The sequence below is a fragment of the Rhinatrema bivittatum genome, chromosome 1 (assembly GCF_901001135.1).
Source record: "Rhinatrema bivittatum chromosome 1, aRhiBiv1.1, whole genome shotgun sequence".
Classification (NCBI taxonomy): domain Eukaryota; kingdom Metazoa; phylum Chordata; class Amphibia; order Gymnophiona; family Rhinatrematidae; genus Rhinatrema; species Rhinatrema bivittatum.
This window is the reverse complement of record NC_042615.1, coordinates 839,319,821-839,343,336: the sequence shown is the minus strand read 5'-3', so window position 1 is coordinate 839,343,336 and position 23,516 is coordinate 839,319,821. Positions and strand designations below refer to the sequence as shown.

The 23,516-nt window shown below is 45.3% G+C and overlaps 1 protein-coding gene across 1 annotated transcript in view; it reads left to right on the top strand.

The window, feature by feature from the left end:
- Positions 1–23,516, top strand: part of LOC115079772 (WAP four-disulfide core domain protein 3-like) — a 127,343-nt gene that overhangs the window by 78,366 nt on the left and 25,461 nt on the right. Inside the window, exon 5 of the mRNA XM_029583621.1 lies at positions 7,674–7,820. Coding sequence (XP_029439481.1) covers positions 7,674–7,820 — 147 coding nt within the window. The remainder of the gene's footprint in view (positions 1–7,673; positions 7,821–23,516) is intronic.

Sequence of the window (23,516 nt, the reverse complement as noted above, 5' to 3'; positions counted from 1 at the left end):
CTGAAAAAATTGTCAATTTAATCCTACTCTCTGTTTCCTGACTTTTAGCCAGTTTGCAATCCACGAAAGGACATCGCCACCTATCCCATGACTTTTTACTTTTCCTAGAAGCCTCTCATGAGGAACTTTGTCAAATGCCTTCTGAAAATCCAAGTATATTACATCTACCGGTTCACCTTTATCCACATGTTTATTAACTCCTTCAAAAAAGTGAAGCAGATTTGTGAGGCAAGACTTGCCCTGGGTAAAGCCATGCTGACTTTGTTCCATTAAACCATGTATTTCTATATGTTCTGTGATTTTGATGTTTAGAACACTTTCCACTATTTTTCCTGGCACTGAAGTCAGGCTAACCGGTCTGTAGTTTCCCGGATCGCCCCTGGAGCCCTTTTTAAATATTGGGATTATATTTGCTATCCTCTAGTCTTCAGGTACAATGGATGATTTTAATGATAAGTTACAAATTTTTACTAATAGGTCTGAAATTTCATTTTTTAGTTCCTTCAGAACTCTGGGGTGTATACCATCCGGTCCAGGTGATTTACTACTCTTCAGTTTGTCAATCAGGCCTACCACAGCTGCTAGGTTCACCGTGATTTGATTCAGTCCATCTGAATCATTACCCATGAAAACCTTCTCCATTATGGGTACCTCCCCAACATCCTCTTCAGAGACCACCAGTGCAATGGTGGTCTCTGAATGGTCCTCCGACCATTCCAGCCCTTTTGGACCTGCCACAGGATGTAGCAGAGACTGTAGGCTGGACAGAGGCCATGATGGAAGAAGTTCGTAAGCATTGGAGCTTGGAATGATGACTGAAACTTGGAGTGAAGACTCTGATGTGGAGCTTGGAACGAAAACAGGAAACAAGAGGGATGAACAAGACCCTCAGGCGCGCTACACAGCATGTGGGGCTGGTCGCAGACCACACTGTCCCCTTCGCACCCTACACAGCTGGATCGCTGGTCGCGGACCACGAGGAGATCGAGACTGGCTCAAATCGTCTCATAGCGCAGGTTAGTGGAAACTGCTCGGATCCTCCGGAGTTGGAACTAGGGAACCAGATAAAAGCTTGGAGTATGGAAACTCGGAGTAAAAGCAGAAAATCTCTGGAGGCACGGGTCCCACCTCCTGGTGCATTAGGAACGGGAACATGACAGAACTTAGAACATCAGGACATCAAGGAACATCAGGAAATCAAGGAACATCAGGACATCTAGGAACATCAGGACATCAAGGAGACCATAGAGATACAAAGATATAGGATATGGAAGTCCAAGGACGAAATCAGGATGCCAGGAAGGAGCTGGAACAAGGAGTCCTTGGGAGAAGTAGCCCAGGAGGACTAGCACCTTGCCGAAGCAAAGACTGACTGACGGAGAAGCCCTTATTTAGGGCAGGAAGCAGGCACCTCCCTGGGAGGAATTCAGATGGGCCACACCTGGCTGGCCCTTTAAATCCAGGCAGAAGCCGCGGGCCCGCCCCTAAGGAGGAAGGGGCAGGACCCTGGACAGCGGCCATGCTGCCGCTGCAATGCTGAGCCGGAGAGGAGACGGAGCAGGCCTCAAGGCAGGCCCAACAAGGAGAGGCAGCACAGCCGGACCGGAAACCTCGAGGAATGCAGCCTCCAGGCCGCGGCACCAGATGGCGGTGCCAGCGGCTGAACCGCAAGGTCCCAGCGTCAGTGGCTCCTGCCACAAGTAGGAAGAGGCAGGCTGCGGCCTTACCGGGTCGCGGGACGGTGGCGGCTCCATGCCGCAGGAAAGGCCTGTGCTTCATGGCCTCCAGGCCAAAGGTAAGAGCCTGCTCACGGCCCTGCCATGAACAGGCTCGATCGCAACAGTCTCCTTCAAAGGAGTCCTCCCGTTCTTCGGGGGGTCCAGGGAGGTCAACAGGAACTGAGATGGTGCAGGCACCTCCTACAGGTTGGAATCAGGATGCTGGGCTTGATGGACCCTTGGTCTGACCCAGTATGGCATGTTCTTATGTTCTTGCCTTACTTTCTCTCCAGCTCTCTCTTCATGTCTCTGCAACGAGGGATCCTGTGTGCTTATCATTTTGTTGTCTTTACTTATATAATATCAAGTCTTTCAGACTGATGCAGAATATTTTTCAGTAATCTTTTTGTAGATTCATGTATTGTATGAAAACTGTGATATTAATACTGGAGATGCTGACAAATTGTAGAAATCACAGGAAATAAAGCTGACAATGCAGCCAGAATGTATACAGTTTTTACAGTGTTTGCTGTAATTTTTACATTTTTGTATCCATTTTCTGTCAAAATCTCCCATCTGCAGAAAATAAATATTTCTGTCCCAGGATCAACTACTTCAGGGTTCATAATATTCTCCCTTTCTATAAAGCAGATATATTGTTATTTATTTATTAATTTATATTATTAATAAAATAAATAAATAAATAAATATTGTTAGTAGCTGAACCTTCATCTCTGAGCCCCAAGGCTGAGCTGAGGTTGCTGGGTAATGATGCAATGTGGGAATTTCTCTCTGCCTCTACAGTTCTTCAGAAACCATCACACTTTAATATAATGGGCTCAGCTGTCTGAATGTGTTGTGAAACAGAGCAATGTGGGTCAGCGCATAGATCATGTCATGCTTGACTCATCCTCCTCTGCTCCTCCCGTGTACAAATCCCCAGCAGATCAGTGCTAGATACCCAGACACAGTTCTAAGCTGTACCATGAAGACAGCGGCTGGAATCTTCCTCCTCCTAGCCCTGCTCACTTTCTGGATGCACCCACGGGCATCTGCTCAGGATACGGCAGGTAAGAACAGAAAATCATAGAGGAATCTCTGAAAGTATCAGAGGGTACCGTGATTCCCCCCTCAGAAAGAAGGGATGAGTCTCTTACTCACATCCTGGGGACAAATCTCTTACTTCATACAGATAGCACAGAACAAAATTTCTATTCTGAGAACTGGAGTGAGTCTCCCCTTCAAGTGAAGGATAGGTTTTGATCTTGATACATAAGATTATCTATCACCCAAAAACAGTATTTTTGGGTGCAAATCTACATACGAGGTCTGACAATATAGTTCACAAACTTGCCACCATGCGATGGCGATGTCCTTTCGTGGATTACAAACTGGCTAAAAGACAGGAAACAGAGAGTAGGATTAAATGGTCAATTTTCTCAGTGGAAAGGAGTGGGCAGTGGAGTGCCTCAGAGATCTGTATTGGGACCCTTATTTTTCAATATATTTATAAATGATCTGGAAAGAAATACGACGAGTGAGATAATCAAATTTGCAGAGGATGCAAAATTGTTCAGAGTAGTTAAATCACAAGCAGATTGTGATAAATTGCAGGAAGACCTTGTGAGACTGGAAAATTGGGCATTGAAATGGCAGATGAAATTTAATGTGGATAAGTGCAAGGTTATGCATATAGGGAAAAATAACCCATGCTGTAATTACACAATGTTAGGTTCCATATTAGGTGCTACAACCCAAGAAAGAGATCTAGGTGTCATAGTGGATAACACATTGAAATCGTCGGTTCAGTGTGCTGCGGCAGTCAAAAAAGCAAACAGAATGTTGGGAATTATTAGAAAAGGAATGGTGAATAAAACGGAAAATGTCATAATGCCTCTGTATTGCTCCATGGTGAGACCGCACCTTGAATACTGTGTACAATTCTGGTCGCCGCATCTCAAAAAAGATAGAATTGCGATGGAGAAAGTACGGAGAAGGACGACCAAAATGATAAAGGGAATGGAACAGCTCCCCTATGAGGAAAGACTAAAGAGGATAGGACTTTTCAGCTTGGAGAAGAGACGGCTGACGGGGGATATGATAGAGGTCTTTAAGATCATGAGAGGTCTAGAACGAGTAGATGTGACTCGGTTATTTACTCTTTCGGATAATAGAAAGACTAGGGGGCACTCCATGAAGTTAGCATGTGGCACATTTAAAACTATTCGGAGAAAGTTCTTTTTCACTCAATGCACAATTAAACTCTGGAATTTGTTGCCAAAAGATGTGTTTAGTGCAGTTAGTGTAGCTGTGTTTAAAAAAGGATTGGATAAGTTCTTGGAGGAGAAGTCCATTACCTGCTATTAATTAAGTTGACTTAGATAATAACCACTGCTATTACTAGCAACGGTAACCTGGAATAGACTTAGTTTTTGGGTACTTGCCAGGTTCTTATGGCCTGGATTGGCCACTGTTGGAAACAGGATGCTGGCCTTGATGGACCCTTGGTCTGACCCAGTATGACATGTTCTTATGTTCTTATATGATTTAACTACTCTGAATACATTTGTGTTGTCTGCAAATTTGATTACCTCACTCATCGTATCCCTTTCCAGATCATTTATAAATATATTGAAAAGCACCGGTCCAAGTACAGATCCCTGAGGTACTCTACTGTTTACCCTTTTCCACTGAGACAATTGTCCATTTAATCCTACTCTCTGTTTCCTGTCTTTTAACCAGTTTGTAATCCACGAAAGGACATCACCTCCTATCCTATGACTTTTTAGTTTTCTTAGAAGCCTCTCATGAGGGACTTTGTCAAATGCCTTCTGAAAATCCAAATACACTACATCTACATGTTTATTAATCTCTTCAAAAAAATGAAGCAGATTTGTAAGGCAAGACTTGCTCGGGTAAATCCATGTTGACTGTTTTCCATTAAACCATGTGTTTCTATATGCTCTCTGATTTTGAGCTTTAGAATAGTTTCCACTATTTTTCTCAGCACTGAAGTCAGGATAACTGGTCCTTAGTTTCCAGGATCAGACCTGGGGCCCCTTTTAAATATCAGGCTTATATTGACCACCCTCCAGTCTTCCGGTACAATTGATGATATTAATGATAGGTTACAAATTTTAACTAACAGATCTGAAATTTCATTTATATATTTATTTATTTATTTATTTATTTAAAGTTTTTGTATACCAACATTCGTTAAGCAAACATCACATCGGTTTCCATGTAACATAAAACTGGCCAACAGGGCTTTACAATGAAACTGATAAGGGAACTGGGGGATGGTAAGGGGGGGAAATAAAATGGGAATTACTGTACAAGAAGAATATAAGCGTAGTAATATGACTATAAGCGTGAAAACATAATCATATATAGGCAATAAAATTATATACAAATATTATATACAAGTAAATTGTTTACAATTGAAAAAGTTCTGGGTTAGGGGGGAGAGGAGAGGGGCAGGGGAGGGGGTTGGAGAGCAGGAGTAAAAAGCGGGGGGGTTCATGTATAGGCTCGTGCGAAAAGCCACGTCTTGAGGTTTTGTCTGAATTTTTTGGGGCAGGTTTCATGGCGTAGATGGGTGGGGATAGAGTTCCATAAGGAGGGTCCAGCTAGGGATAGCGCACATTGTTTGGTGGTTGTTAGGTGGTAAAGTTTGGGAGATGGAGTGTGAATATTTGATGTGTAGGGTGTTCTGGTAGGTCTGGAGGGGAAACGGATGTGAAGACAGAGAACCAGAGCATGTCAGGATTGTGGACGGCTTTGTGTATGAGGGTGAGGGTTTTAAACTGGATTCTGGCAGTGATAGGAAGCCAATGTAGTTGTTTGAAGACAGGTGTAATGTGTTCTTTTCTGCGGGAGCTGGTTAATATACATGCAGCTGCTTTTTGCAGTAGTTGAAGGGGGGCAAGGCTGTTTTTCGGGAGACCTAGGAACAAAGAGTTTGAGTAGTCTGTTTTGGACAACATAAGGGCTTGTAGGGCGGTTCTGAAGTCATTAAAGTGCAAGAGGGGTTTAAGTTTTTTAAGGGTGTGAAGTTTGAAATAGCAGTCTTTGATGGTGGATGCAATGTATTTTTGTAGGCTGAATTGGGGGTCGAGTGTGACACCCAGGTTCCTAACGGTTTGGGAGAAAGTGTGAAGGGGGGGGGGGGGAGGAGCATTAGTTGCAGGAGTAAGTAATGAATTGATGGATTGAGGGGAGATGATCATAAGTTCTGTTTTGGTGGGGTTTAGGGCTAGGTTGAGCTGAGTGAGGAGAGAGTTAATGGATGTAAGGGCGCTGTCCCATCTTTTTAGGGCATTGTTGATGGAATCGGAGATAGGTATAAGGATCTGTACGTCGTCTGCGTAGACGAAGTGTGGTAGACTGAGATTTGAAAGCAGCTGGCAAAGGGGGAGGAGGTATATATTAAAGAGTGTGGAAGATAAAGAGGAGCCTTGAGGGACGCCCCTTGTGATGTTGATTGGTTCAGATTCATGGTTTTCAATTTTTACTTTGTATTGTCTGTTGTTTATGTATGATTTGAACCAGCGTAGAGGAGTCCCAGATATGCCAATGTCAGCTAGCCTCTCGAGTAGAATAGTATGGTTGATGGTATCGAAGGCTGCTGAGATGTCTAATAGGGCTAGGATGTAAGTTTGACCTTGGTCAAAGCCTCTGATGATGAAATCAGAGAGGGAGAGAAGAAGGGTTTCAGTGTTGAAACGCTTTCTGAAGCCGTGTTGTGATGGGTAGAGAATTTGGTGTTGGTCTAAGTAGTTTGAGAGTTGGTTATTAACGGTTTTTTTCAAGGATTTTGGCAACAAATGGCAGGTTGGATATAGGGCGGTAGTTGAATGGGTCGGAAGGGTCAAGTTTAGGTTTCTTAAGAATAGCATGCTTCATTTCTGAATTCCTTCAGAACCTTGGGGTGCATAACATCTTGTCCAGGTGATTTGCTACTCTTTAGGTTATCAATGTGGCCTACAACATATTCCAGGTTCACCATAATTTAATTCAGTTCATCTGAATAATCACCCTTGAAAATCATCTATGGAACTGGTATCTCTTCCAACAAATTCAATAGTAATCTTGGAAGCATGCTATTCTATCTTCCCGAAAACTGCATTTCAAGCATAAGAATCTCCTGAATACTATTCAATTAAGAACATAAGAATTCATTTAGCATCAATTTCACTGAGAGTACCTTTTACCCCTCCATCATCTAGCAGTCCAGCTAAGTACAGGGTGGCCCATGGATCCATTACCAGTTATTGGAGGCAGGCTACTTTTCCAGGGACCACCCTGTAGTTTTTATTTTGAGTTTTTACCTGTTTGACAAGTTCACTTTCTGCCAGCATTACTGGAGCTTTAAGAGACCATCCTTAGGCTCAGGGGTCAAACATTGGGCATTGGATGTAGCAGCTGAGTTGGGTTTGTAGGACGTCCATTAAGAATATGCAAAAGATCTATGACCTTGCACAGCCGTTGTTTCATTCAAATACGTTTCATGTATATTTACATTGAAAACTGTGAAACATGGATTGGATTCTGGCCCTGGAAGGGAACAAAGGCTTTCATTTACAAATGCTGATATTGGTAGGCAGCAAAGGGAGGAGGAGTAGCCTAGTGGTTAGAGCACTGGGCTATGAACCAGGAAACCATGGTTTAAGACCCACTGTCACTCCTTGTGACCTTGGGCAAGTCACTTTACCCACCATTGCCTTAGGTACAAAACTTAGACTGTAAGCCCTCTGGGGATAGAGACATACCTACAGTACGTGAATGTAAACCGATGTGATATCTCAGATCGAATGTTGGCACATAATAATACTAAAATAAATAAAATAAAAAAGGTTCCAGGATATCCATTTCCTGAGTTCCACCGACAGGAAGAGAGCTGCCTGCAGTCCAGGAGAAAGAAATGGGCCTAACAATTTATTCTTTCTATTACAGTTAAAGAGGGAGAATGCCCAAAGATACTACTACCCAGAATACCGTGTACAAACACAGCTGCAAATACCAGCTGTGCAAGCGATGCAGAATGTGACGGCAATGAAAAGTGCTGCCAAGCATTTTGTGCAAAGAAATGCACACAGCCAGGTACCTGTATAATGTAAAGTTTATAGATCAGATAGTGTGTGTGTCCCTGTACCAGATCCTGTGTCACAGTGACAGGAGAGCACAGAGTCAGGTACCTGTATAATGTAATGTTTATAGATCAGATACTGTGTGTGTCCCTGTACTAGATCCTGTGTCACAGTGACAGGAGAGCACGGAGCCAGGTACCTGTATAATGTAATGTTTATAGATCAGATACTGTGTGTCCCCCTGTACCAGATCCTGTGTCACAGTGACAGGAGAGCACAGAGCCAGGTACCTGTATAATGTAATGTTTATAGATCAGATACTGTGTGTCCCTGTACCAGACCCTGTGTCACAGTGACAGGAGAGCACAGAGCCAGGTACCTGTATAATGTAATGTTTATAGATCAGATACTGTGTGTCCCTGTACCAGATCCTGTGTCACAGTGACAGGAGAGCACAGAGCCAGGTACCTGTATAATGTAATGTTTATAGATCAGATACTGTGTGTCCCTGTACCAGATCCTGTGTCACAGTGACAGGAGAGCACAGAGCCAGGTACCTGTATAATGTAATGTTTATAGATCAGATACTGTGTGTCCCTGTACCAGACCCTGTGTCACAGTGACAGGAGAGCACAGAGCCAGGTACCTGTATAATGTAATGTTTATAGATCAGATACTGTGTGTGTCCCTGTACCAGACCCTGTCTCACAGTGACAGGAGAGCACAGAGCCAGGTACCTGTATAATGTAATGTTTATAGATCAGATACTGTGTGTCCCTGTACCAGACCCTGTGTCACAGTGACAGGAGAGCACAGAGCCAGGTACCTGTATAATGTAATGTTTATAGATCAGATACTGTGTGTCCCCCTGTACCAGACCCTGTCTCACAGTGACAGGAGAGCACAGAGCCAGGTACCTGTATAATGTAATGTTTATAGATCAGATACTGTGTGTGTCCCTGTACCAGACCCTGTCTCACAGTGACAGGAGAGCACAGAGCCAGGTACCTGTATAATGTAATGTTTATAGATCAGATACTGTGTGTCCCTGTACCAGACCCTGTGTCACAGTGACAGGAGAGCACAGAGCCAGGTACCTGTATAATGTAATGTTTATAGATCAGATACTGTGTGTCCCTGTACCAGACCCTGTGTCACAGTGACAGGAGAGCACAGAGCCAGGTACCTGTATAATGTAATGTTTATAGATCAGATACTGTGTGTGTCCCTGTACCAGACCCTGTCTCACAGTGACAGGAGAGCACAGAGCCAGGTACCTGTATAATGTAATGTTTATAGATCAGATACTGTGTGTCCCTGTACCAGACCCTGTGTCACAGTGACAGGAGAGCACAGAGCCAGGTACCTGTATAATGTAATGTTTATAGATCAGATACTGTGTGTCCCCCTGTACCAGACCCTGTCTCACAGTGACAGGAGAGCACAGAGCCAGGTACCTGTATAATGTAATGTTTATAGATCAGATACTGTGTGTGTCCCTGTACCAGACCCTGTCTCACAGTGACAGGAGAGCACAGAGCCAGGTACCTGTATAATGTAATGTTTATAGATCAGATACTGTGTGTCCCTGTACCAGACCCTGTGTCACAGTGACAGGAGAGCACAGAGCCAGGTACCTGTATAATGTAATGTTTATAGATCAGATACTGTGTGTCCCTGTACCAGACCCTGTGTCACAGTGACAGGAGAGCACAGAGCCAGGAACCTGTATAATGTAATGTTTATAGATCAGATACTGTGTGTCCCTGTACCAGATCCTGTGTCACAGTGACAGGAGAGCACAGAGCCAGGTACCTGTATAATGTAATGTTTATAGATCAGATACTGTGTGTGTCCCTGTACCAGACCCTGTGTCACAGTGACAGGAGAGCACAGAGCCAGGTACCTGTATAATGTAATGTTTATAGATCAGATACTGTGTGTGTCCCTGTACCAGACCCTGTGTCACAGTGACAGGAGAGCACAGAGCCAGGTATCTGTATAATGTAATGTTTATAGATCAGATACTGTGTGTGTCCCTGTACCAGACCCTGTGTCACAGTGACAGGAGAGCACAGAGCCAGGTACCTGTATAATGTAATGTTTATAGATCAGATACTGTGTGTGTCCCTGTACCAGTCCCTGTGTCACAGTGACAGGAGAGCACAGAGCCAGGTACCTGTACAATGTAATGTTTATAGATCAGATACTGTGTGTGTCCCTGTACCAGACCCTGTGTCACAGTGACAGGAGAGCACAGAGCCAGGTACCTGTATAATGTAATGTTTATAGATCAGATACTGTGTGTCCTCCTATACCAGACCCTGTGTCACAGTGACAGGAGGGCACAGAGCCATGTACCTGTATAATGTAATGTTTATAGATCAGATACTGTGTGTCCCCCTGTACCAGATCCTGTGTCACAGTGACAGGAGATCACAGAGCCAGGTACCTGTATAATGTAATGTTTATAGATCAGATACTGTGTGTCCCTGTACCAGACCCTGTGTCACAGTGACAGGAGAGCACAGAGCCAGGTACCTGTATAATCTAATGTTTATAGATCAGATACTGTGTGTGCCCCTGTACCAGACCCTGTGTCACAGTGACAGGAGAGCACAGAGCCAGGTACCTGTATAATCTAATGTTTATAGATCAGATACTGTGTGTGTCCCTGTACCAGACCCTGTGTCACAGTGACAGGAGAGCACAGAGCCAGGTACCTGTATAATGTAATGTTTATAGATCAGATACTGTGTGTCCCCCTGTACCAGACCCTGTGTCACAGTGACAGGAGAGCACAGAGCCAGGTACCTGTATAATCTAATGTTTATAGATCAGATACTGTGTGTGTCCCTGTACCAGACCCTGTGTCACAGTGACAGGAGAGCACAGAGCCAGGTACCTGTATAATGTAATGTTTATAGATCAGATACTGTGTGTGTCCCCTGTACCAGACCCTGTGTCACAGTGACAGGAGAGCACAGAGCCAGGTACCTGTATAATGTAATGTTTATAGATCAGATACTGTGTGTCCCTGTACCAGACCCTGTGTCACAGTGACAGGAGAGCACAGAGCCAGGTACCTGTATAATGTAATGTTTATAGATCAGATACTGTGTGTGCCCCTGTACCAGATCCTGTGTCACAGTGACAGGAGAGCACAGAGCCAGGTACCTGTATAATGTAATGTTTATAGATCAGATACTGTGTGTGCCCCTGTACCAGATGCTGTGTCACAGTGACAGGAGAGCACAGAGCCAGGTACCTGTATAATGTAATGTTTATAGATCAGATACTGTGTGTGTCCCTGTACCAGATCCTGTGTCACAGTGACAGGAGAGCACAGAGCCAGGTACCTGTATAATGTAATGTTTATAGATCAGATACTGTGTGTCCCCCTGTACCAGACCCTGTCTCACAGTGACAGGAGAGCACAGAGCCAGGTATCTGTATAATGTAATGTTTATAGATCAGAAACTGTGTGTATCCCCCTGTACCAGACCCTGTCTCACAGTGACAGGAGAGCACAGAGCCAGGTATCTGTATAATGTAATGTTTATAGATCAGATACTGTGTGTGTCCCCCTGTACCAGACCCTGTGTCACAGTGACAAAAGAGCACAGAGCCAGGTACCTGTATAATATAATGTTTATATATCAGATACTGTCTGTCCCCCTGTACCAGACCCTGTGTCACAGTGACAGGAGAGCACAGAGCCAGGTACCTGTATAATGTAATGTTTATAGATCAGATACTGTGTGTTCCCCTGTACCAGACCCTGTGTCACAGTGACAGGAGAGCACAGAGCCAGGTACCTGTATAATGTAATGTTTATAGATCAGATACTGTGTGTGTCCCCCTGTACCAGACCCTGTGTCACAGTGACAGGAGAGCACAGAGCCAGGTACCTGTATAATGTAATGTTTATAGATCAGATACTGTCTGTCCCCCTGTACCAGACCCTGTGTCACAGTGACAGGAGAGCACAGAGCCAGGTACCTGTATAATGTAATGTTTATAGATCAGATACTGTGTGTTCCCCTGTACCAGACCCTGTGTCACAGTGACAGGAGAGCACAGAGCCATGTACCTGTATAATGTAATGTTTATAGATCAGATACTGTGTGTCCCTGTACCAGACCCTGTGTCACAGTGACAGGAGAGCACAGAGCCAGGTACCTGCTTAATGTAATGTTTATAGATCAGATACTGTGTATGTCCCAGTACCAGACCCTGTGTCACAGTGACAGGAGAGCACAGAGCTAGGTACCTGTATAATGTAATGTTTATAGATAAGATACTGTGTGTGTCCCTGTACCAGATCCTGTGTCACAGTGACAGGAGAGCACAGAGCCAGGTACCTGTATAATGTAATGTTTATAGATCAGATACTGTGTGTGCCCCTGTACCAGACCCTGTGTCACAGTGACAGGAGAGCACAGAGCCAGGTACCTGTATAATGCAATGTTTATAGATCAGATACTGTGTGTCCCTGTACCAGACCCTGTGTCACAGTGACAGGAGAGCACAGAGCCAGGTACCTGTATAATGTAATGTTTATAGATCAGATACTGTGTGTGTCCCCCTGTACCAGACCCTGTGTCACAGTGACAGGAGAGCACAGAGCCAGGTACCTGTATAATGCAATGTTTATAGATCAGATACTGTGTGTGTCCCTGTACCAGACCCTGTGTCACAGTGACAGGAGAGCACAGAGCCAGGTACCTGCTTAATGTAATGTTTATAGATCAGATACTGTGTGTGTCCCTGTACCAGATCCTGTGTCACAGTGACAGGAGAGCACAGAGCCAGGTACCTGTATAATGTAATGTTTATAGATCAGATACTGTGTGTGCTCCTGTACCAGACCCTGTGTCACAGTGACAGGAGAGCACAGAGCCAGGTACCTGTATAATGCAATGTTTATAGATCAGATACTGGGTGTCCCTGTACCAGACCCTGTGTCACAGTGACAGGAGAGCACAGAGCCAGGTACCTGTATAATGTAATGTTTATAGATCAGATACTGTGTGTGTCCCCCTGTACCAGACCCTGTGTCACAGTGACAGGAGAGCACAGAGCCAGGTACCTTTATAATGCAATGTTTATAGATCAGATACTGTGTGTGTCCCTGTACCAGACCCTGTGTCACAGTGACAGGAGAGCACAGAGCCAGGTACCTGTATAATGTAATGTTTATAGATCAGATACTGTGTGTGCCCCTGTACCAGACCCTGTGTCACAGTGACAGGAGAGCACAGAGCCAGGTATCTGTATAATGTAATATTTATAGATCAGATACTGTGTGTCCCTGTACCGGACCCTGTGTCACAGTGACAGGAGAGCACAGAGCCAGGTACCTGTATTATTTATTTATTTATTTGTTAAAATTTTTATACCGTTATTCAGCCGAGCCATCATAGCAATCGAGGTCAAACACTTGTAGGAACATAAGGCCTGGACTGACAGGCACAGCAATTGAGGTCAACCACTTGTAGGAACATAAGGTCTGGACAGACAGGCACAGCAATCGAGGACAGAGGTCAATCCCACCTAGGGACATAAGGCCTGGATGAACAGGCACAGCAATCGAGGTCAAACACTTGTAGGGACATAAGACCTGGACGGACAGGCACAGCAATCGAGGTCAAACACTTGTAGGGACATAAGGCCTGGACAAACAGGCACAGCAGTCGAGGACAAAGGTCAATCCCACCTAGGGACATAAGGCCTGGATGGACAGGCACAGCATTCGAGGATAGAGGTGGATCCCACCTAGGGACATAAGGCCTGGATGGACAGGCACAGCAGTCGAGGACAGAGTCAATCCTACCTAAGGCCTGGACGGACAGGCACAGCAGTCGAGGACAGAGGTCACTCCCACCTAGGGACATAAGGCCTGGATGAACAGGCACAGCAATCGAGGTCCAACCCTTGTCAGGACATAAGGCTTGGACGGGCAGGCACAGCATTCGAGGACAGAGGTGAATCCCACCTAGGGACATAAGGCCTGGATGGACAGGCTCAGCAATCGAGGTCAAACACTTGTAGGAACATAAGGCCTGGACTGACAGGCACAGCAATTGAGGTCAACCACTTGTAGGAACATAAGGTCTGGACAGACGGGCACAGCAATCGAGGACAGAGGTCAATCCCACCTAGGGACATAAGGCCTGGATGAACAGGCACAGCAATCGAGGTCCAACTCTTGTCGGGACATAAAGCTTGGACGGGCAGGCACAGCATTCGAGGACAGAGGTGAATCCCATCTAGGGACATAAGGCCTGGATGGACAGGCACAGCAATCGAGGTCAAACACTTATAGGGACATAAGACCTGGATGGACAGGCACAGCAATCGAGGTCAAACACTTGTAGGAACATAAGGCCTGGACTGACAGGCAGAGCAAACGAAGTCAAACACTTGAAGGGACATAAGGCCTGGACAGACAGGCACAGCAATCGAGGACAGAGGTGAATCCCACCTAGGGACATAAGGCCTGTACGGACAGGCAAAGCAATCAAGGTCAATCCCTTGTAGGGACATAAGACCTGGACGAACAGGCACAGCATTCAAGGACAGAGGTCAAGCCCATGTAGGCACATAAGGCCTGGACTGACAGGCAGAGCAAACGAAGTCAAACACTTGAAGGGACATAAGGCCTGGACAGACAGACACAGCAATCGAGGACAAAGTCAATCCCACCTAGAGACATAAGGCCTGGATGGACAGGCACAGCAATCGAGGTCAAACACTTATAGGGACATAAGACCTGGATGGACAGGCACAGCAATCGAGGTCAAACACTTGTAGGAACATAAAGCCTGGAAAGACAGGCACAGCAATCGAGGACAGAGGTGAATCCCACCTAGGGACATAAGGCCTGTACGGACAGGCAAAGCAATCAAGGTCAATCCCTTGTAGGGACATAAGACCTGGACGAACAGGCACAGCATTCAAGGACAGAGGTCAAGCCCATGTAGGCACATAAGGCCTGGACTGACAGGCAGAGCAAACGAAGTCAAACACTTGAAGGGACATAAGGCCTGGACAGACAGACACAGCAATCGAGGACAAAGTCAATCCCACCTAGAGACATAAGGCCTGGATGGACAGGCACAGCAATCAGGGTCAAACACTTGTAAGAACATAAGGACTGGATCTACAGGCACAGCAATTGAGGTCCAACCCTTGTCGGGACATAAATCCTGGATGGACAGGCACAGCATTTGAGGACAGAGGTGAATCTCACCTAGGGACATAAGGCCTGGATGGACAGGCACAGAAGTCGAGGACAGAGTCAATACCACCTAGGGACTTAAGGCCTGGACAGACAGGCAATGAATTCAAGGACAGAGGTATATCCCACCTAGGGACATAAGGTCTGGACGGACAGGCAGAGCAATCGAGGTCAAACATTTGTAGGAACATAAGGCCTGGACGGACAGGCAAAGCAATCAATGTCAAATCCTTGTAGAGACATATGACCTGGATGAACAGGCACTACATTCGAGGACAGAGGTCAAGCTCATGTAGGGACATAAGGCCTGGACAGACAGGCACAGCAATTTTTTTTAATTTATTTATATTCCTCTTTTCAATCTTTTCCAGCACTTCATACATACTGTAGGTATTTCCCTATCCCAGGAGGGCTTACAATCTAAGTCAAACCCTTGTAGAGACATAAGGCCTGGACGGACAGGCACAGCAATCGAGGTCAAACACTTGTAGGAACATAAGGCCTGGATGGACAGTCACAGCAATCGAGGACAGAGGTGAATCCCAAGTAGGGACATAAGGCCTGGATGGATAGGCACAGCAATCGAGGTCAAACACTTGTAGGAACATAAGGCTTGGACGGACAGGCAAAGCAACCGAGGTCAAACCCTTGTAGGGACATAATGCCTGGACGAACAGGCACAGTAGTCGAGGACAGAGTCAATCCCACCTAGGGACATAAGGCCTAGACGGACAGGCACAGCAATCGAGGTCAAACCCTTGTAGGGACATAGGGCCTAGACGTACAGTCCTAATCACTCGCCTACATCTAGCTTTCCCTGACATTATGGATTTAATGTCACTGCCTAGTGCCTACCCACTGCTCACTGTCACGGTGCCTTGCTGTGCAATAATGTGACGCGTGTTATGTGCCCAGTCACACAGCTTGCTTGTAAGCAGAAAAGAGGCAGACTGGGCACTAGACTGCACAGTGTCTCAAAAATAAAGTTCAGTCTGTTAAACTACCCACTGCCCACTGTCACGGTTCCTTCCTATGCACTAATGTAACTTGTGTGGTGTGCACACACACGCAGCTTGCTTGTATGCACAAAAAAGACAGACTGGGCACTTGACTGACAGACCATCCCAATAATAAAGTTCAGTCTGTTAAACTACCCACTGCCCACTGTCACGGTGCCTTTCTGTGCACTAATCTAACGTGTAGATGTAGTATACTTGGATTTTCAGAAGGCGTTGACAAAGTTCCTCATGAGAGGCTTCTAGGAAAAGTAAAAAGTCATGGGATAGGTGGCGATGTCCTTTTGTGGGTTGCAAACTGGCTAAAAGACAGGAAACAGGAACTAGGATTAAATGGACAATTTTCTCAGTGGAAGGGAGTGGCCATTGGAGCGCCTCAGGGATCTGTATTGGGACCCTTACTTTTCAATATATTTATAAATCATCTGGAAAGAAATACGACGAGTGAGATAATCAAATTTGCAAATGACACAAAATTGTTCAGAGTAGTTAAATCACAAGTAGATTGTGATAAATTGCAGGAAGATCTTGTGAGACTGGAAAATTGGGCATCCAAATGGCAGATAAAATTTAATGTGGATAAGTGCAAGGTGATGCATATAGGGAAAAATAACCCATGCTATAATTGCACAATGTTGGGTTCCATATTAGGTGCTACAACCCAAGAAAGAGATCTAGGCATCATAGTGGATAACACATTGAAATCGTCGGTTCAGTGTGCTGCGGCAGTCAAAAAAGCAAACAGAATGTTGGGATTAGAAAGGGCATGGTGAATAAAACAGAAAATATCATAATGCCTCTGTATCGCTCCATGGTGAGACCGCACCTTGAATACTGTGTACAATTCTGGTCGCCGCATCTCAAAAAGGATATAATTGCGATGGAGAAGGTACAGAGAAGGGCTACCAAAATGATAAGGGGAATGGAACAGCTCCCCTATGAGGAAAGACTAAAGAGGTTAGGACTTTTCAACTTGGAGAAGAGACGGCTGAGGGGAGATATGATAGAGATGTTTAAAATCATGAGAGGTCTAGAACGGGTAGATATGAATCGGTTATTTACTCTTACAGATAATAGAAAGACTAGGGGGCACTCCATGAAGTTAGCATGTGGCACATTTAAAACTAATCGGAGAAAGTTCTTTTTTACTCAACGCACAATTAAACTCTGGAATTTGTTGCCAGAGGATGTGGTTAGTGCAGTTAGTATAGCTGTGTTTAAAAAAGGATTGGATAAGTTCTTGGAGGAAAAGTCCATCACCTGCTATTAAGTTCACTTAGAGAATAGCTACTGCCATTAGCAATGGTAACATGGAATAGACTTAGTTTTTGGGTAATTGCCAGGTTATTATGGCCTGGATTGGCCACTGTTGGAAACAGGATGCTGGGCTTGATGGACCCTTGGTCTGACCCAGTATGGCTTGTTCTTATGATCTTATGTTCCTTATCTGCCCTTCGGTGTATTGCTAACCTGGGTAACCGCTCCTGGGGGGCCCTCTGCTTTATTTCAGGTGTCTTACAGGGAACAGGTACTCGCTCCTCAAGGGCCTGCTCTCCCTCACAGAACATATAGAAAGACATGGTTTAATGGAACAAAGTCGGCATGGCTTTACCCAAGGCAAGTCTTGCCTCACAAATCTGCTTCACTTTTTTGAAGGGGTTAATAAACATGTGGATAAAGGTGAACCGGTAGATGTAGTGTACTTGGATTTCCAGAAGGCGTTTGACAAAGTTCCTCATGAGAGGCTTCTAGGAAAAGTAAAAAGTCATGGTATAGGTGGCGATGTCCTTTAGTGGATTACAAACTGGCTAAAAGACAGGAAACAGAGAGTAGGATTAACTGGACAATTTTCTCAGTGGAAGGGAGTGGTCAGTGGAGTACCTCAGGGATCTGTATTGGGACCCTTACTTTTCAATATATTTATAAATGATCTGGAAAGAAATACGACGAGTGAGATTGTGTGGAAGTCACTGTTTAGTGGACCCTTGGGCCGACCTGCTGGAGACTGGGAAGGATGGTCAATGTCTCTAATGAATAGCAGGCCGGGAGGCAGATGTTCAGGCAGGACATAGATGCTCTTCACCCTGGAAGCTGGTACTCCACCGGGTGGAGCCATGCCACTTCACCTCTGCAGCCCATAGGAGCCCAACCGCTGGGACTTAGGTGGCTTCACCCTTGGAAGCCGAAGCCCCCCCGGGAGGAACCCGTACGGGCCCGGCCGCTGGGACTTAGGCGAGTAGTGGATTAGGACAGGTAACTGGAACCAGACTAGGACAGTAGCGATACTGTAACTGGATTCGGGTTCTGGAAACAGGCAGGAACTGTAGCAAGACTCGGGTACTGGACCCAGGCAGGAACGGAGCGATGAAACAAGACGAGTCACTCCGGGGCACAACGCAACAGGGAACCAGGAAGCTAACCCATTGCAAGGCAAAGACTGGAAGACCTCAGCTGGCTTATGAAGGCTGCGGCGTCTGACGTCAGGATTTGGGTGGAGTCGGCTCTGGCGGGAAACGGCCTAGAAAAGCGCCCGTGGCGCGTACGCGCGACTAGGAACAAAGCGTCCATGGGAGAGCTTGCAGCGGCGCCGCCCCAGGGGGGATGCCGCCACACAGGCTGCAAATCAGCCCCCTGGAAGCGGGAGCAGGACCGGGAGCCCAGAAGTCAGGGCCTGGCCGCGGTACTCGCGGCCAGAACCGCAACAGAGATAATCAAATTTGCAGATGACACAAAATTGTTCAGAGTAGTTAAATCACAAGCAGATTGTGATAAATTGCAGGAAGACCTTGTGAGACTGGAAAATTGGGCATCCAAATGGCAGATGAAATTTAATGTGGATAAGTGCAAGGTGATGCATATAGGGAAAAATAACCCATGCTATAATTACACGATGTTGGGTTCCATATTAGGTGCTACAACCCAAGAAAGAGATCTAGGTGTCATAGTAGATAACACATTGAAATCGTCGGTTCAGTGTGCTGCGGCAGTCAAAAAAGCAAACAGAATGTTGGGAATTATTAGAAAAGGAATGGTGAATAAAACGGAAAATGTCATAATGCCTCTGTATCGCTCCATGGTGAGACCGCACCTTGAATACTGTGTACAATTCTGGTCGCTGCATCTCAAAAAAGATATAATTGCGATGGACAAGGTACAGAGAAGGGCGACCAAAATGATAAAGGGGATGGAACAGCTCCCCTATGAGGAAAGACTAAAGAGGTTAGGACTTTTCAGCTTGGAGAAGAGACGACTGAGGGGGGATATGATAGAGGTGTTTAAAATCATGAGAGGTCTAGAACGGGTAGATGTGAATCGGTTATTTACTCTTTCGGATAGTAGAAAGACTAGGGGATACTCCATGAAGTTAGCATGGGGCACATTTAAAACTAATCGGAGAAAGTTCTTTTTTACTCAACGCACAATTAAACTCTGGAATTTGTTGCCAGAGGATGTGGTTAGTGCAGTTAGTATAGCTGTGTTTAAAAAAGGATTTGACAAGTTCTTGGAGGAGAAGTCCATTACCTGCTATTAAGTTCACTTAGAGAATAGCCACTGCCATTAGCAATGGTAACATGGAATAGACTTGGGTACTTGCCAGTTTCTTATGGCCTGGATTGGCCACTGTTGGAAACAGGATGCTGGCCTTGATGGACCCTTGGTCTGACCCAGTATGGCATTTTCTTATGTTCTTATGTTCTTATGTGTGTGGTGTGCACACACACGCAGCTTGCTTGTAAGCACAAAAGAGGCAGACTGGGCACTTGACTGCACAGACCATACCAAAAATAAAGTTCAGTCTATCAAACTACCCACTGCCCACTGAAGCCCAGTGCACAGAGAGACTGAGTGACTTGAATTAAACAAACTCAGTTTTAAAAAGCTGGAATTGTTGGCACACCAGGAAAATGGATGAAAATATCTCTCTCCCAGCCACAACACCCAAATTTTGTTTGCTTGCAGAATATCCCACAGGGTGAATGAAAAAAAAAATAGCACTGCTAGCAGCTTCTCTCCCTGGCATAGCATCTCAGATCACCTAAATAATAAACTGATTGAAAAAAGCACAAACAGGGCTAGCTGGCACAGATACTGCCGCCAAATTAAGAATAAAAATCTGTTTTCCTCTTTCCTCAGTGCAGCCTCCTTCCACATAGCCCACCTCCCCACACCACCCCTGCAAAGAAAGTGCGTGGCACGCCTCCTGCTGAAGTATATATAGTGCTGGGTCATCAGTAAACCCGTTACAGAGCACTGAATGACAGCGCGATTGGCTGCATTCAGTGCATTTCACAAAATGTCAGCGCTGATTCGCTGCATTCCGGTATCCGTGCCAACCTGTCCGACCCTTTCCTGTGAGTCACCACATACCTTACATTGGTGCATAGCAAGGCACCTGTGAGTCACAGTGACTCACAGGAAAGGGTCGGACAGGTTGGCACGGATACCAGAATGCAGGATTTGAGCGCTGACATTTTGTGAAATCATTCCAAATGGCGGTGAAGAAAAGCGCGCGCCGCGCAACGCATTAAACAGATGATAAGTTATATTTGTGGGGAGTCACGATGCGTTTCGCCTCCCCACGAATATAACAAAAAGTGACATATACGTTGCGGATCGCCGATACGGCAATAACAAATGCATTCCCCTAGCATTGACAACATTAAATACCTTGCTGGGCAGACTGAATGGACCATTTTGTTCTTTGTCTGTTGTTATATGTAAAACCTGATTATCCTGGATGATGGGACAGTTAGAGGCCAGGGGGTTGGTTATAACTCTCCCACTTCTGCTGGCAATCACAATGGTTAGACTAAAGTTTATCTTGAGAAGACAATTTAGAAAAGTTGCTTTAGAAAATCACCAATTTGAGAAATACAACCAGTGAGAGATGTCTCCTGGAGCAGGTATTGGGAAAATTAGAAAAACCTACAATGGTTGAAAGTTCTTCCCCTCTAATATCATTGTCAACCTCTATCTCCACAGGGCTCTCATCCCACCAACCTTTCTGGATAATGTCTCCAAATAGGTTGATTTTGTTGTACATGCCATGACAGGAATGAACCTCACTTATAAACCAGGGTAGGTTGAGTATGATCTCAGTCTCTCAAATTCATTGCTAATGCCAAAGAGAGCTTCCTTCTGCAGTTCAATTCTGCTAGGTCAGATAGCTCTGTCTTCCTCTTAACCTGTAGGGAGCTACAAGAAGCCTAGGGATTTATGGCTACGTGAAATACCCACTCTGTTACGAATATTAACCTGAGAAAAGTCCTCGAGTCACTCTTCAGAGGTAACCCTAGGACTGGAACTCTCCAAGGAGGAGATATAATGTCTCAGCTGGAGGTACACAAGAAACAAAATGGGGGAGAAAAGCAAACTGCGGGTCCACCACATCAGATAAGGAATTCACACCCTGCACAGCCCAATGACGAAATGTCCAGGCTTGCATAACTGCTCTAAAGTCTAGATTGTCCTGATAGGTAAAAATACTGTTTCCTGCAAAGATAAGCGCATGCTTTCTGTAAAGATACTGAAGATAAATTGTGGCATATAGCCAAAGGCAAAAAAGCCAAGCAAGCATGCAATTCAAAGCAAGGGTCCAGAGGTTTGATCAATTTCTTTTCCAAATGCAAGGAGTTGAAACAGGAGGCACTGAATATCCAATCCTTAACGTGCCATGTTGTTCTTCTCCAGATCCAGAGTTCCCAGCCCTCCCTGCTGCCAAAGTCCCACCAAATTTATTATTGAGCTCTGCGCCCTCTTCCCTCACCACACAAAGGGGTGGATTTATCAAAATGCGGTACTTACCGCATTTAATAGCAAAAAGGGGTGTGTTTTATGCTAATATTGTGAAGAGCTAAGTTAGCACAAATTGCAATAACATTTCAGATTCTGTGATAAGTGCCAGAGAGAGAGAGAGAGAGAGAGAGAGAGAGAGAGAGAGAGAGAGAGAGAGAGAGAACACACACCTGGCCATAATGTTATGGCCCATAGGCAGGTATTTGTATCCCTATGGTAGGCCCACCTAGTAACTCGAGGTGGGGATTAGGTAAGAGTGTAGGGGGTTAGGGACCACTTTGACATTCTACGTGACACCTACGAACAGAACAGTGGTCTCTTGTGAAGATTTGCTGGCCTTCGGAGTGAGGAAACCCACTCCAAGATGAGATTTGAGCAAGGTTCTCTCAACCTAGCTTGAGGGACTCTCTACCTGGGTAACATCAAGCTAGGTTGAGAGAACCTTGCCCAAATCTCATCTTGGAGTGAGTTTCCACACTCCGAAGGCCAGCAAATCTTCACAAGAGACCACTGTTCTGTTCGTAGGTGTCACGTAGAATGTCAAAGTGGTCCCTAACCCCCTACACTCTTACCTAATCCCCACCTCGAGTTACTAGGTGGGCCTACCATAGGGATACAAATACCTGCCTATGGGCCATAATATTATGGCCAGGTGTGTGCGCTCGCTCGCTTGCTCACTCTCTCTCTCTCTCTCTCTCTCTCTCTCCCCCTCTCCCCCCCTCCAGCTGACATCTCTCTCTTGCTGTCAATTCAGCTGACGGGAGACATCACAAATGGCAATGAAACCTTACCGCACAGTCAAGGCAGTTATCACACAGCCTAACACATTTGAAAGAAGTGTAGTTAAAATTGCCATTACAGCTGTGCAATAGCTCTTCGCAGACAGGCTAATCCACCCCTAACTCCTCCTATTTTTGGAATTTGCATCGCACCATACGATATGGTGCGATCGCATGCGGTAAACACATTTCTATCGCATGCGATAAGCCCTTAACACATGCGAAAACACCTTATCGCATTTTGAAAAATGACCCCCAAAGTGAGAAAGCATGTTATAAACTAGCTTTATATCTCTCCTCTGAAGTGCCCAGTGGAACAGTTTGCAAGATATATAACCATTGGGGCCATAAAAGCATTCTGAATAAGTTCATCCTACCAATCACCGACAGGGGCAAATCCTTCCATTCCAAAGATGTGTCCTTTAGTGATTTTAGTAGAGGAAGAACATTGAGATCATAGGTTTTAGTAAGGGTTGTTGATATCAAAAAGACTCTCCAGTCCACCAAAGAGGAAACTTCTTGCCCCATTTTCACTTGATAATGAACCAAGGAGGCCATTGCCTCAGATTTTCTCACATTTAATTTGAAACCAGAAAAGGAACCAAAGAGAGTAAATTCCACCACCAGAGCAGTCAGGATTCGCCATTGGATTACCGAGATCCCGAATCACTGAAAGGCATACATTACGTTGGATACCTCTTCATAGCGGTTCTGAAGATAAAATGTACCATTCGTCAGAGAGCCAATTTACCAAGATTTGGACTCTAGATGTCGAGTAGCGCACCTGCACCACCCGTAACCCAATCAGTTCCAGAACAAAGAAAAGATAATCCCAGTCCACCCGATCAAAGAGTTTTCCAGCATCGAAAGTAATC